At 42.4% G+C, this 13,096-nt stretch overlaps 1 protein-coding gene across 3 annotated transcripts; it reads right to left on the bottom strand.

The window, feature by feature from the left end:
- Positions 1 to 5,726: 5,726 nt before the first annotated feature.
- ZNF891 (zinc finger protein 891) lies at positions 5,727 to 13,094 on the bottom strand. Of its 3 annotated transcripts, XM_064481388.1 has the most exons (3): positions 12,631 to 13,094; positions 11,975 to 12,168; positions 5,727 to 8,308 (listed from the first exon to the last, which is right to left on the bottom strand). In XM_064481388.1, the coding sequence occupies exon 3, from the start codon at positions 8,193 to 8,195 to the stop codon at positions 6,561 to 6,563; it is 1,635 nt and encodes a 544-aa protein (XP_064337458.1). In that variant the 5' UTR covers positions 8,196 to 8,308; positions 11,975 to 12,168; positions 12,631 to 13,094; the 3' UTR covers positions 5,727 to 6,560. The 3 variants fall into 3 exon arrangements, 2 of the variants coding, with proteins under 2 accessions (XP_064337458.1, XP_031298276.1); XM_031442416.2 differs by lacking the exon at positions 11,975 to 12,168; XR_010378626.1 differs by lacking the exons at positions 5,727 to 8,308; positions 12,631 to 13,094 and adding an exon at positions 8,527 to 8,539 and having other exon boundaries at positions 11,975 to 12,336.
- Between the last annotated feature and the right edge of the window lie 2 nt (positions 13,095 to 13,096).

Raw genomic sequence — 13,096 nt, forward strand, 5'->3', positions numbered from 1 at the left:
AACCATTAGATTTTGAATTAGGTAGTTTCTCCTTGTAAGCAAGACTTTTTATTTTTGAACCAAACATGACCTTACTGGAGCAAGGGAGAGTGAAGAATGATGGAGAAAAAGTAAGACGAGGCCTGTGATCAGGTGAGCAGGCCTGAGGAGGGGAGTGCCTTTGCAGGGGGAGTCAGTTCACCAGACAGACTGCCTGAATCATTTTTATCAAAAATAAGACCTTTTACCAAAAATATACTTCATGCAACAGAATTCTGAACTGCGTAACTCACTCAAAAGGTCCTCTTGTTCATTTGTGGTAAAGTATTTCTGAAAATAAGAACTATGCTATTATTTTTAACTTAGTTAAAATACAGATAATGTATTAAAGTACAGTTAATTCCTAGATTATACAGTGCAAGATATGTCAAAACGCAGTTGCCACTGAAAAATAAGTGAGTAGTTTGTGGATATTTTCATCTGTACAGTATGCTCTTTTTCGTAGCAACATGGTGCTGGTAGGTTCATAGTTGCTTTCAGTCAATTTTGGCATACAAATGTGTATTATGTATTCCCATATTGAACAGAACAATCATTTTTACAAGCTGTGCTGCTTTCCAGAGGTAGCAGAAGACTGAAAAAAAAAAAAGCTTCCTCTTTTTCAAGATAAAATTCAGTTACGACGGCCAGCCAGATGCATTAAGATACAAAAGCAGACAGGAGTAAAGTATATGATGTTGCACTTTAAGTTTCTTGTATGAAACATTTTTTCAGTTCCAGATTGTATTATTAAGACAACTGTGATACAGAGTGTGACCATCTCAATACATGTGAAGGGGCAGACATCCAATTTGAACATTTTGATCTGTGTAGTATAAGGAGTTTGTAGTTCAGACACACAATTTTCTTAGGGTTGCATATCCAAGATGTGAAAAATTTATGTGGAACTTAGGAAGGAAACCATTTTTTTCTCTGAGACAGTGACAGTTTTTTCATTATTCTGTTGTCATGATCAGTTATCCATACGTTTTACAAGCATCATATTCCCGATTAACACATCTACCCTTTACAGAAGACCACGTTAGGTAAGTAATGATTTCCGTGTGAAGCTTTCTGAGTTGAGTTTACCTTCAGAGTATTCATGTCTCTTGCATACAAACCACGTGCACTGCTGAGTGACCGCCAGCATCCGGCATGCTGGGGGGTGCCGTCTAGCAGATGGAGCTGTCACGCAGTTGTGCGTGTCGAACATGGTTACAACAGTTTTTACTGTTGTCCCTTCAACCGAATGCAATGTTGTTACTATGAGGTTGAGTTTAACTACTGTTTATAATGTATTCAAAAAGTCTGTTTCTAGATGGGATGCCATATTGTGATGAGCTACTAGATGAAGCAGCTAAATTACAAAAATCATACTTGCAAAGTGATCACAGAGCTGCAGAAGCAATGAGGACTAGATGAACCAAAATTTGAGTGGACAGCTCTTCTGAAGTAACCTGATGATCACAGGATATTTCTTTATCCCTGGTAAGCACTCAACTGATTTTGGATGTGGGCTGAAAGACTGGAGATCTTTCCCTCAGCAAAGCGCTTTCGCCGGGGGAAAGAAGTCACAAAAATACTAGTGGTCATTTGAAGTTGACATGGCAGGTTAGAAACCTGAGAAACCTAAAACACAAAGGTGGTTCTCTCCCATGGGACATTTGCTGAGTCCCAGGGCTATGGAGGAGGCTGGGGAGGTGGATGAAAGCGTCTAAAAGGCAGAGTGGAACAGCTGCAGTGCCTGTGGTAATTAGGAATGAGAAACCCACCAGGAAAGGCTATCTGCCTAAAATATATGGCCCGTTTCTTCCTCAAGCCATTTGTCAAAATTTGGCCACATGGGACAGAAGGTTGAGACTAGGACCTACCAAACCTTAACATTAAAAAAGCTTAGGCGAGTCATATCCAAAATACAAAGGCTAAATAGAGATAAACAGCCTTATAAAAGCTTAGCATGGCACTGACCCAGCTCAGTCTGTGACTGGACTGAGGCATTTAGTGCCTTAAACTATCAGAGGAAAGGAAAAACTCTCCTAGAAGGTAGCGTAATTTGCACCCCTTGTGCTTCTTTTAGACACAATGTTTGGCATACAATTTTAAGAAAATGACTAAGCATGTGAAGAACAGGGTTACATAACCAGTAACTAGAGACAAAACAGACAAGAGAAACAGACGTAAACTTAGCTGGATACGGGTTGGCTGACCAGGATTTTAATGTCTGTTTAATATGTTAAAGCAAATGTAGGAAAAGATGAAAGAAAAAGACAAAAAACAAAACAAAAAACCCCACAACCAACGAAGAATTTCAATTAGTAAGTGGAATCTATAAAAAATAATCAGATAAATATTCTAGAATTGAAAACAGTATCTGAAATTAAGACTTTAACAGGTGGATTTCACAGCAAACAACAGCAGAAAAAAGGTTACTGAACTGAACTGAAAGGCGAGTCAATTAAAAGCAAGTCAACTAAAACAGAGTTGTGGGAGGGCCCAGGGCGGGGGAAAGAGTGTAAGGTGAACCTCACACCCAGCAGAGGGAAGGGGACCCCTGCATCTATGAAAACAGAAACAACTTAGCGACAGTTTGTTCCCCATATTCAGTCTCCATGGAAACTAGCCCTGCCCGGTCACCCCTTGAATTTCTACTATAAAACCCTGGCCTTCTCTCCTGGAGAGAAGCTCATAGTCTTAGAGGCATTAGAGCACTGTGACCTCCTTTACCCGGCAAAGAAGTCAAGTTGCCTTTTCTACTTCATCCAAAACTCTGTCCTTGAGTCTCAATCCAGTCAGCAGGGTACAGAGGCCGTGCTTTGGAAACCCCTTCTCCCCAGAAGGCTCTACTGATAACCTGGGAGGACTTTCACACCCACAGAGCTCTTCACTAACACCTCTGCCCAATCTTCTGTCCGTCTTACTCTTGGCAGATAATCTTACCCTGAAACCTACAGTCCCATGTCTGCATTTCGCTGGCCTGGGGGAACGGCTGATCTGCTTGGGATAAGGAGTTTGCAGATGGACGCATTGCTACTCTAAGCAAAACTGGGGCACTATCAGTAAAGGAAGAGGAGGAGACAGGGTAGCAGCTGGCAGCGTACGCCACACCGGGCCAGAAAGTAGCTCTTAAGAAACCAAACAGCAGCACACAGCTCAGGTACTGAAACAGCATAAGTAAGTTAGATATAAGTAAATAAGGAGGTAATTAAAACGAACACACACAGTCCTCCTTTCCTTTTGAGAGAATGGTGGAAGTTTCCCTCCTTACGGCAAACGCCAGTCCTGTTTGTGCTCCAGACGCCTCCACCCCCTTCTCAGGAACTGTATGGAACTCACTCCTCACACCTGCATGTGTAACTCTCCATGCTGCACACATCACATTAGGACTTAAACATGTCCTAGTTTCTCAATATTTAAAAAACATTTCCTTTCCAGCTGCTGCCCTATCTTTCTCCTCCTGTTCAAACTCATCTGTCTTTGTCGTCATTAATTATTCCCACTGCCCACCCTCAATACACTAGTTATTTCCAGCTAAGGTCAACAATAACCTTCATGTGGTTGTAAAAAAAAGTTTGCTTTTTAAGACTTCATCTAATTCAACATCATAGTAGCATTTAAAAAACTTTTTTTTTTGACTAAAAAGTGAGCATTTTATTTTTTATTATTATTTTTTATTGAGTTACAGTCAGTTTACACTGTGTCAATTTCTGGTGTACAGCACAGTTTTTCAGTCATGCATGAATATACATATATCTGTTTTCACATTCCTTTTCACTGTGAGCTACTACAAGATCTTGGCTGTATTTCCCTGTGCTATATGGTATAAACTTGTTTATCTATTCTATCTGTCAGTATCTACCACTCTCGAGCTCCCAGTCTGTTCCTACCAACCCCCTCCCCCCCGGCAACCACAAGTTTGTATTCTATGTCTCTGAGTCTGTTTCTGTTTAATATTTAAGTTCATTTGTCTTGTTTTTTTTTTAGATAAAAAAATTTAATAAAAAAAACATTGTAAACCAACTATACTTCAACTAAAAAAATATAAAACAACTGATTTTACCTTCCTTCTTCAAACACTAGTTTGTCTTGGTTCAGTAAAACTCTAGTCTTCCTGGTTTCCCTCTTATAAACTAGGGTTCCTTTATCTTTAAATACAGGAGGTCTTCATGCTCAGTGGTAGACATTCTCTTTTCACAGCATCCATGTTTCCTATGCAATCTTAGTCATCTCCACAAAACCTGCTTCGGTCTACCAATGTTACAGAAATGACAGGCCAGCCAAGAAACAAGCACCACTCGGAGGGTGGGAGTACTCGGATGTATTACGCCGGCGGGCTCAGAGGGGCTTCTGCCCCGAAGCTCTGAGCACCTCCAAGACGTGTGCGTGGGGTTTTACAGGGTTAATTACAGGCTTGGGGTATTCGGCCAATAGGCATGGAACAACTTTAGCAGCACCCTTATCACAAAAGTAGAGGCAAGGAGGCAGCAAACCAACATTTCAAGGCCAGATATGTCTCTGAAAATCCAGCTGGCTAGCAAAAACACATGAGCAGGGAATCAGCAAACCGACACTTAACTTAGATTTATGAGTTAGCCCAGCCCGGCTTTTCCTTCACACCTACTGATGTTGCTAAAATTATCTCTGTCCTAGACACCTCCTCAGGCTCAGAACTATATACCAGCCTGTTCATCCAGGTATCTCACAACTCTATAAAGTTAACAGGACTAAAACTGCAACTACTGCCTCTTTCTTCCATCATAGGTTCCTCCTTCCATATTCTGTTTCTCAGTAAGTTAGAGCTAATCTGGTCAGTATCTGTGGAACCAAGCAGCAAAATCTGAAGGGTTTCATTCAGCATTTAAAACTAGGAACTTCCCCTCTAACTGAAGACTCTTTGATTTTTCTTATGCTGAAATGTTGGGGTTTCCTTCCTGCTTCTCTGATCACTTGCTTTCAGTGACCTCCTCCAGCAGCTCTAGCCTCCGTGCAGAAGTTCTATCAGCACCCGTCTTCTGGTCCTCCTGAGACAGGATGGAAGGCGATAGGGCACAGCCATGCAAGGAATGCCACAGCAATTAACATCACAATGGTGAAAGATTCAACCCCCAGCAGGCCTTGAGGCTCAGGATGATGAGAGATTTAACTTCTTGTAGATCTTGAGCTTCATTATACGCTCACTGTGATATATTAACATGGTGAATAACACGCCCACAGGCACCATGGCAGTCCCAAGGCTGGCCGCAAAAGGTCAAAGAGTGGGAAATGGCCAACTTCCTGGGAATCCCAGCCCCTTCCCCAGGCTACTTAGACGGGTCCTTCCACTTATTAGCACATGAAGCCACCAAGCCCGTAAAAACCAGCAACACGGTGCCTTGCGGCCACCCCCTCTCTCCCTCTTCGGAGATGGCCCGCATTCTGTCTTTGGAGTGTGTACCTACTTTTAATCTGAGCACCCAACCCCCCACACCTTGTGGCCTTTCTCCTTCCTTTCAATGTATCTGAATAAATCTACCTTCACTCAACTGTGGCTCGCTCTTGAATTCTTTCCTGCGCGAAGCCAAGGACCCACGCTTGGCGGGGCACGTCCCAGGGGCTCGACCGAAGCCTGGCACACGGCCCTTCTCACGCCCCACGTTTTCCTGCATCACTCCCTTTTCTATGTTCCTATCCAAATTTGTACACCCAACATAAAATATGTAACTCGGCATATCTTGTTTTTTTTTTTTTTAAAACAAGGTTACTTGTTTGTATTGACTACATTGACTGTTCACGTACTATTTTGGAAAAAAAAATCAGTAAGCTTATTTTTCTCACATGAAAAGATGCCCATACATAAGCCATGCAGTGCTGGCACAGCTCTCTGAAGATGCCTCTGGGAAACCAGGGCCTCTCTGACACCATCCTTAGGCCATGGTTGTTGTCCTCGTTCAGCCCTACGAATGCAAAATCCAAAGGGAGAAGCCTGGGGAAGGCAGAACGACAAAGTACAAAAGGCAAAGAGGAAACACTACATAGATCTGTCCCCAGGGACACTGTCTATATTTGATTAAATCAGGAATGAGGGATAGGGCCATGCCTGGTGGCCAGGAGGCTGAGAACTAGCCATGTCGGTACTGGAGCTAAAGTACAGTTGTCAGTAGGGAGGGATGAACTGGGTGTTCAACTGGCCACCATCAGTATCTGCTGCACCAGGCCTGAGGGCGACTCTCAAGAAAATACCAATGAAGTAGCATCATACAGCCCAGATACTCCAAACATAGTGCAGTTAACCTAGACATCAACAGTAACGTAACTGAAAACATTAAAAATACATAATTCTAAAGAGCCATGGATCAGAAAAGCCATAAAGTCATAATAAATATTAGACAACATTTAGAATTAAAACAAAATAAGTGACCATAGACCAAGATGTGTTATTTAGCTAAAGGGGTGTTTATAGGACTATCTATCGCCTTAAGTGCCTATTTTAGAGAACAAAGACTGAAATAATGAGCTCGGAATCCACCTTAAGCCAATGAAAAAGGCAATCCCACATTCATTAACAGTTACAAGGTTTCTCTCCCAGTATGAATTCTCTTGTGTATAATAAGTGAAGAACTCTGACTGAAGGCTTTTCCACACTGAATACATCCATAGGGTTTCTCTCCAGTGTGAGTTCTCACATGTCTCTGAAGGGAGGAGGAAACACTGAAGGTTTTCCTACATTCCTTACATTCATAGGGTTTCTCCCCAGTATGAGTTCTCACATGCATTCTAAGAGATGAGAGACCACTAAAAACTTTCCCACAGTCACTACATTCATAAAGATTCTCTCCAGTGTGTATTTTCTTGTGAACTTTAAGGTGAGAGCTTGTGTTGAAGGCTTTTCCACAGTCATCGCATTCATAGAGTTTCTCCCCACTGTGTATTCTCTTGTGCACAATGAGGTAAGAACTTGTGCCAAAGGATTTCCCACAATGATTACACTCATAAGGTTTCTCTCCTGTGTGAGTTCTCACATGAGCCTTAAGAGATGTTTTTTGACTGAATGCTTTCCCACACTGATTACACTCATAGGGTTTCTCACCAGTGTGAGTTCTCACATGTCTCCTTAGGGTTGAGGAATCACTGAAGACTTTCCCACATTCCTTACATTCATGTTGTTTCTCAGTCTTGTGACTTCTCTTATGCAAAATAAGATTAGAAATCCTTTTAAAGGCTTTTCCACACTGATGGCATTCATAATGTTTCTCTCCAGTAGGAGTCTGCTCCTGTTGCTTATGGGATGAATGAGGATAAAAGGTTTTGTTTTTACTGCATTCATAGGAATTCACCGCCATATGGAAACTGCTGCATACAGGAAGCACACTATTAAATATGAAAGGCGCACCACGTCTGGGGCAGGTGTGCTCTTTCTGTGCTGTCTGAGTTCTTTCAAGCTGAGACCTATGATATTCATGGCTTTCACAGACCCTCTCATTTACAACAGAGTTTTTCCCATAATTGTTTAGGATTGAATTACGCTTTAAACACTCAATATCTAAGTAACATTTATGACAATGTTTACTGGTGGAAACGCTCTTTGAAAAACCACGTTTTGATCTAAGTTTAGAGTATCCCTGTAATCCATGACATTCATACGATCTCTCCTGAGATGCTGTCTTCTGAGTAAGCATCACTTGCCTTAAAATTCCCTTTGGGATCTTGTGCTGTTTTCTGATCTTGCAGCATTCCCAGTCTTCTCTTAATGTGGAAGGCCAATCATCCATTGTGAATCTTAACATTTGCACACCACTGGATGATTTTGCCACCCAAATATTCTGCTTAGATGTTGATTCTTTGGTGTTCAGTTGACTCTCCCAGTCTGGACAGATGCCTTGGGAAATTCTCCTTTTCACAGTTCTTATGTCTTCTTGACCCAACAGGGAGACTACAGGCTTGCATAACTGACATTCCACTGAGGTGAGATTTATGTAGTTTTCCAACATCACATCCCTGTACATACTTTTCTGAGTAGAGTCCAGCATCATCCACTCCTCCTGGGTGAACTCCACAGCCACATCTTTAAAGGTCACTGGTCCCTGTAAACAGGTTGCTGGGAATCCAGCCACTACCCTTTCCCCCTCAGTATTTCTCACACAGAAACAGGCAGAGTCCTGTGCAGGCAGAGCCCATATCGGGGAGAGGGCTATGGCTGCCATCTTGAGAGTCTCAATGTGACCGCCGCCTGTACAATGGGGCTGAGATCTGGATATTTCTTTTCTTGTTTCTTGGCTCCAGTCAGGTCAGGGATGCATTTCACTGAGTGTCCTCCCTGTGGCCAAAGAGGCAGGTTCAGGTAAAAGAAGAAAAGTGAAAACAGAATCCAACTGAAGGCAAGGTTAAAAAAAAATTACAGACCCTCCCCTGTACCTTCCAGCAAGGTTTCCCAGCTTAAAACCTTTACTGGGATTTGTACTGACATGGATACAGCCACGCTTGGCCCCTTCTTGAACTGTCATCTTGGTTATTCATACTGGCTTCTCCTGTAGACTACTACTCAGCTCTGGGCATTATTAAAGACAAAGAGAACCAGTATAAACAGGCACTACTGTTTGAATTTTATCCATATTTTGCTAATTTTTAAGTTAACTTTTTGGAATAAAAAAAATTTCCCACTAAACACAACTGTTTTAGGTAAATTTCTTTGTTGTATATATAACTTGGTGTTTACCCGAATAACCTCACAAACAATTAACAGGGCTGATGATTTGGCTGTTACCCTACTTAGGAGTTTTACTGGAGTTGTTAAAGGTCAATGTGTGACTTTGAAACAAATGTTCATTTGATATCTCTGTCCCCATAATCCATATTTCCTTATGACAATTTATTCTACCTAAAACTGGAATGGGATCAACAAAGAAGTATGAGCTACATTCTAAGCTTTGAGCCAGAGGCCTTTACAGTGTTGACAATATTCAACGGTATAATACTTTCCTGAATAATTTTTATAATGGCTTTTATACAAATGTTGGAACAACTGACCCTGTGAATGCAAAAAAAGAATGCTTGGAGACTTTAGGGATCACAACAAATCATGCAGCACTTTATTACGCCAATATCTTTACAGATCTCTTGTTTTTAAGGTGAGTTGATAACCTCCAAATACAAGCCTTCTATCTCAGTATACACTTCAATATCAACAGAGTTCAGGTTTAATGGACAAAATTAGAGAATTGGCATTCTTTATTTAGACAAAGATCTTCAACAGGAAGAGTATGTCCTTACTTCAGAAGTGTGTACAATTCTGTCACACTTCAGTGTGAATCACATGGAAGTATTTGTCTGATTCATTCACTGCCGTATTCTGAGTACCCAGAACACCCCTCAGCCCAAGGCAGACACCCAACAAATGTTTACTGAATAAACTGAATTAATCTATGGCAATTAAGGTTTTGTGGAAAAAGTTTCTTTTTTCCCCCCAACATCTATACTATTCTTACAAAAGAGAAACAAAATCTGAAAGTTAGGCTCCCTCTTCAAAAAAGGACATTAGTTTGCCTTCTGGTTAAAGTTGTTAAGCTAAGAATTGTACCCTGGGCTCATTTCTTCATTCCCCCTAGCTTTCTTTCTTTCCTAGTTACAGAACTAACACAAAAACTAAACAACTTTACCAAACAACAGGGAAAAAAATATCTGAATAAATGGAGAGATTCACCATGTTCATAGATGGGAATATTCAATATTAAAACATTTCAATGTTTCTCAAACTAGAATTGCATTAGGATTTTCATTAAATTCATTCCTATATATTCAATAGGAACTTCTTGAAACATGACGATTTTGTTTTAAAAGTTTTATAGAAAAATAAAGACGTGAATAACATGGCAATTATTAAAGTAATGCTTTGCTCTACTATATTATTTCAAAACTCATTATAAATCTCTAGTAACTTAAACATAATTGATGAATGTAAAAGTTCCAATTATGATAAATAGGTTACATACAAAAGAACAACGGAAGAGGACCTCTCAGTAGTGACACGGCTCCATTTTCTACCAAGCTTTGCCAGTTTTCAAAGTTCTATGGGAAAATAATTTCCTATCTCGGGTTTCTATACTAGTCCAAAATACTATGCAAATATGAGAACAAAATAAAGCAATTCTAGTCACACACAACCTTAATGTTGACCACGTCTCTGGAAGGCAGTAAGGTTATTATCCATTAAAAAGGGAAAAGAAGTTTCCAGGAAACAAGAGACCCAACAGAGAGATGAGAGGAGGGGGTGGATGAGTATGAAGGGAAGTCCCAAGCCTCCCTTCAGAACCTAATAAGAGAAGGAAGAATGCCCACCCTGCCACACTGGTCAGCATAATCTTTTCTCAGAACTTAGATAATTACTTCCAATTTTTAAAATTAACATTGTTCTAATTATAAAGGTAATGCATGCTCACTCTTGTTTGCTGATCTTGTATGCTGTTTAAATTTGCTATGCAATTACTGATTCTTTTTCTGCTTAATCTATCACTGTGACTATGGTATGTTTCAGATGTGGCTCTTGTAAACAGGAAATAGATGGCTTTGTTTTGTATCGAGTATTTTACATAAAGAATTGCACCTGTCTATACCGCTAAAAAAAAAAGGAAAATAGCAAGAAGGAAAAGAAAATTTTAAAATAGAGAGCAAATATTACTCTAATAGAAATCCAAAATGAAAAACATAAGACAAAACCAACAGATCTCCAAAATAATCCAAATCTGCTTCTTTGGAAAGATTAATATAGGTGGATATCTTGTAGGACTAATCAAGAAAAAAGATGGCCCTAATAAATATTAGGCTCAAGAAAAAAATAGCTACAATCATAGTAGATTTTACAATATCTTTCACAAGCAGTGATTTTAAAAATCACCAAAAGAATCACTACAAAAGAATAATATGAACAATTTTATGTCAACAAACTTGAAAATTTAGATGAGGCAAACAATTTTCTAGAAGAACATGTGTCCAAAATTGACTCAGTTAAGAACTACAAAACTGAAATGAATCACTACCATTTAAAAATGAATCAGAAGTCAAATATCTACCCTCAAAGATTTTGAGCCCAAAGGAAAAATTATTTTACTGAGTAGAAGAAAAAAACCTACGCTTCTCAAATTATTCATAAGACTTGTAAAATCTTTTTAGTATTTGTACTGCAAGGATAGTACAAAGAAAGATTAAAGTGCCATCTTAATTCTGAACACTGAAAAAGTCCTAAGTAAAATATTAGTGAATTGAATATGGCAGTGTTTTAAAGTAATAATATAATGTCACATTCAAGCAGAGTTTAACCAAGAATACAGGAATGTCTCAAAAGCAGAGAAACAATTACGGTTATCATCATGTCATAGTATAATGAACATGCTTGTATCCATCACTCTATTTTGAAGGAGATCTGGGAATGATGCATTATTTGTAAATACTTCAGAATTTATCTCTGAATGATAAGGACTTTTCAAAAATCATAACCAGGATATTATTACCACACCTAGAAAACAAGTAATGATTCCTTAATATCAAATACATATATATGCAGTGTTCAAATTTTTCTGTTACCTCGTAAGTGCTTTACTAAAAGTTTAATTCATGGTCTAAATAATTTTCATACAATTTTAAGTATGTTTTAATTTAAGGTTTGCTGTAGAGAAACAGTATCTCCTTACTGTGATGCAACCCATTAACAGGTTAAGGACTGTGGACAAAGAATGTCACCTGCCACATCAGTACACAAAAGACGTTGTGGCCTTCAAGCCATCAGGCACTGCAGCTGCCAGGCCTTTGCACCCTAAGGGGGGTTCAGGATGAAGACAGGACACTGCTCCCAGACAGTTAAGGTGCAGATCAAAGGAGTGATTTCAGTCAGCCCAGGCTCTCTCATCTTCCCATACACAGAGAAGTGCTAAATTCATTCACTTGAGCTGTCCAGTTTTCTTTGACAGTAACCTTTTGATGTTCTGACTACCTGGTTTTTGTTGCAAAAACTCCTGTATATCCTGGCTCCTCCCCTGCCTCTTCAGAGCAGTCCCTCAGGGCCATCTGAGAGGCTGTCTTCTGGGCTTAAGTCCTCACAAAGTCGGCTGAGTAAGACACAATTCTCAATCTTCAGGTTGTGCTTTTTTTTTCCCAGTTGAGAGAGGTTAGAGTTAAGAAAAAGTCCTGGATAAAGTAAAAAGAATTGGCGGGACACCCTGCTCCTCTCACCCACACACTGAGGTGACACTCCTTACCTGAGTGGGTTCTGCTCAATGCTCCAGCCAGCTCCCCCTGCCTGGTGGCGCTGAGGGACTCCGGGCCAGGTCCCCGCCCGGCCCAGGGTTCCACGGGCTCCCGCCCCTAGGTCCGCGGGACCACGCCCCGCCCCGCCCCGCCCCGCCCCGCCCCGCCCCGCCCCGCCCCGCCCCGCCCCGCCCCGCGGTTCAGGGGACCCCGGCCCCGCCCCCGGTCCACAGGACCCGCCCCGCTGAGGCCTCCCATCCCCGCCCGCTTCTCTGCCCGCCATCAGGCGGACCCCCGCCCCCAACTCAGGAGAACCCTGAGGCGCGCCCACCGCACGGCGGACGTTCCCCTCGCCCCCCGCCCTCCGGCGTCTCCTCAGCCTCCGTGCGCCCACGCGCTCACCTGGCCTCGCTGTACCTGCTTCTCGCGTCCGAACGACCGGGCCGCCGTGGGAAGGGAGGGGAGAACGCCCGCGGGGCAGGCGGCGGCGCCGCGGCCCCAGAGCCCCAAGGAAGAGGAGGAGGAGGAGGAGGAGGAGGAGGAGGAGGAGGAAAAGGAGGGCAGGGCCCGGCGTTCGCCGCCGCCCACGGAGCCACGGCCCGGCCTACATCTCCCAGGAGCGACCCTGGGCTTTGCGTTACGACCGTGCTTGTCGGCTGGTCGTGAGAGGACGGGGCGGCGCGTGCGCGTGCGCGAGGGCCGGGGGCGCGGCGGGCGCTGAGGGGTCGGGTCAGGCGGCACGGCCGCTGTGTGCCCTGCGGACCCGCCCGCCTGGGCCTGGAGGCCCGGCTCTGGGCGCGCCCGCCGCAGGCGCTGCCCTAGTGACGGTGTTGCTGCCCCGCGAAGGTCTGGGCGCCGAGCCTCCCCG

The sequence above is a fragment of the Camelus dromedarius genome, chromosome 31, assembly GCF_036321535.1.
Source record: "Camelus dromedarius isolate mCamDro1 chromosome 31, mCamDro1.pat, whole genome shotgun sequence".
In the NCBI taxonomy this organism is placed as follows: Eukaryota; Metazoa; Chordata; class Mammalia; order Artiodactyla; family Camelidae; genus Camelus; species Camelus dromedarius.

Bases quoted from the DNA above. Each gene is read 5' to 3' on its own strand.
- ZNF891 (XM_031442416.2), bottom strand. From the start codon at position 8,195: ATGGCAGCCATAGCCCTCTCCCCGATATGGGCTCTGCCTGCACAGGAC.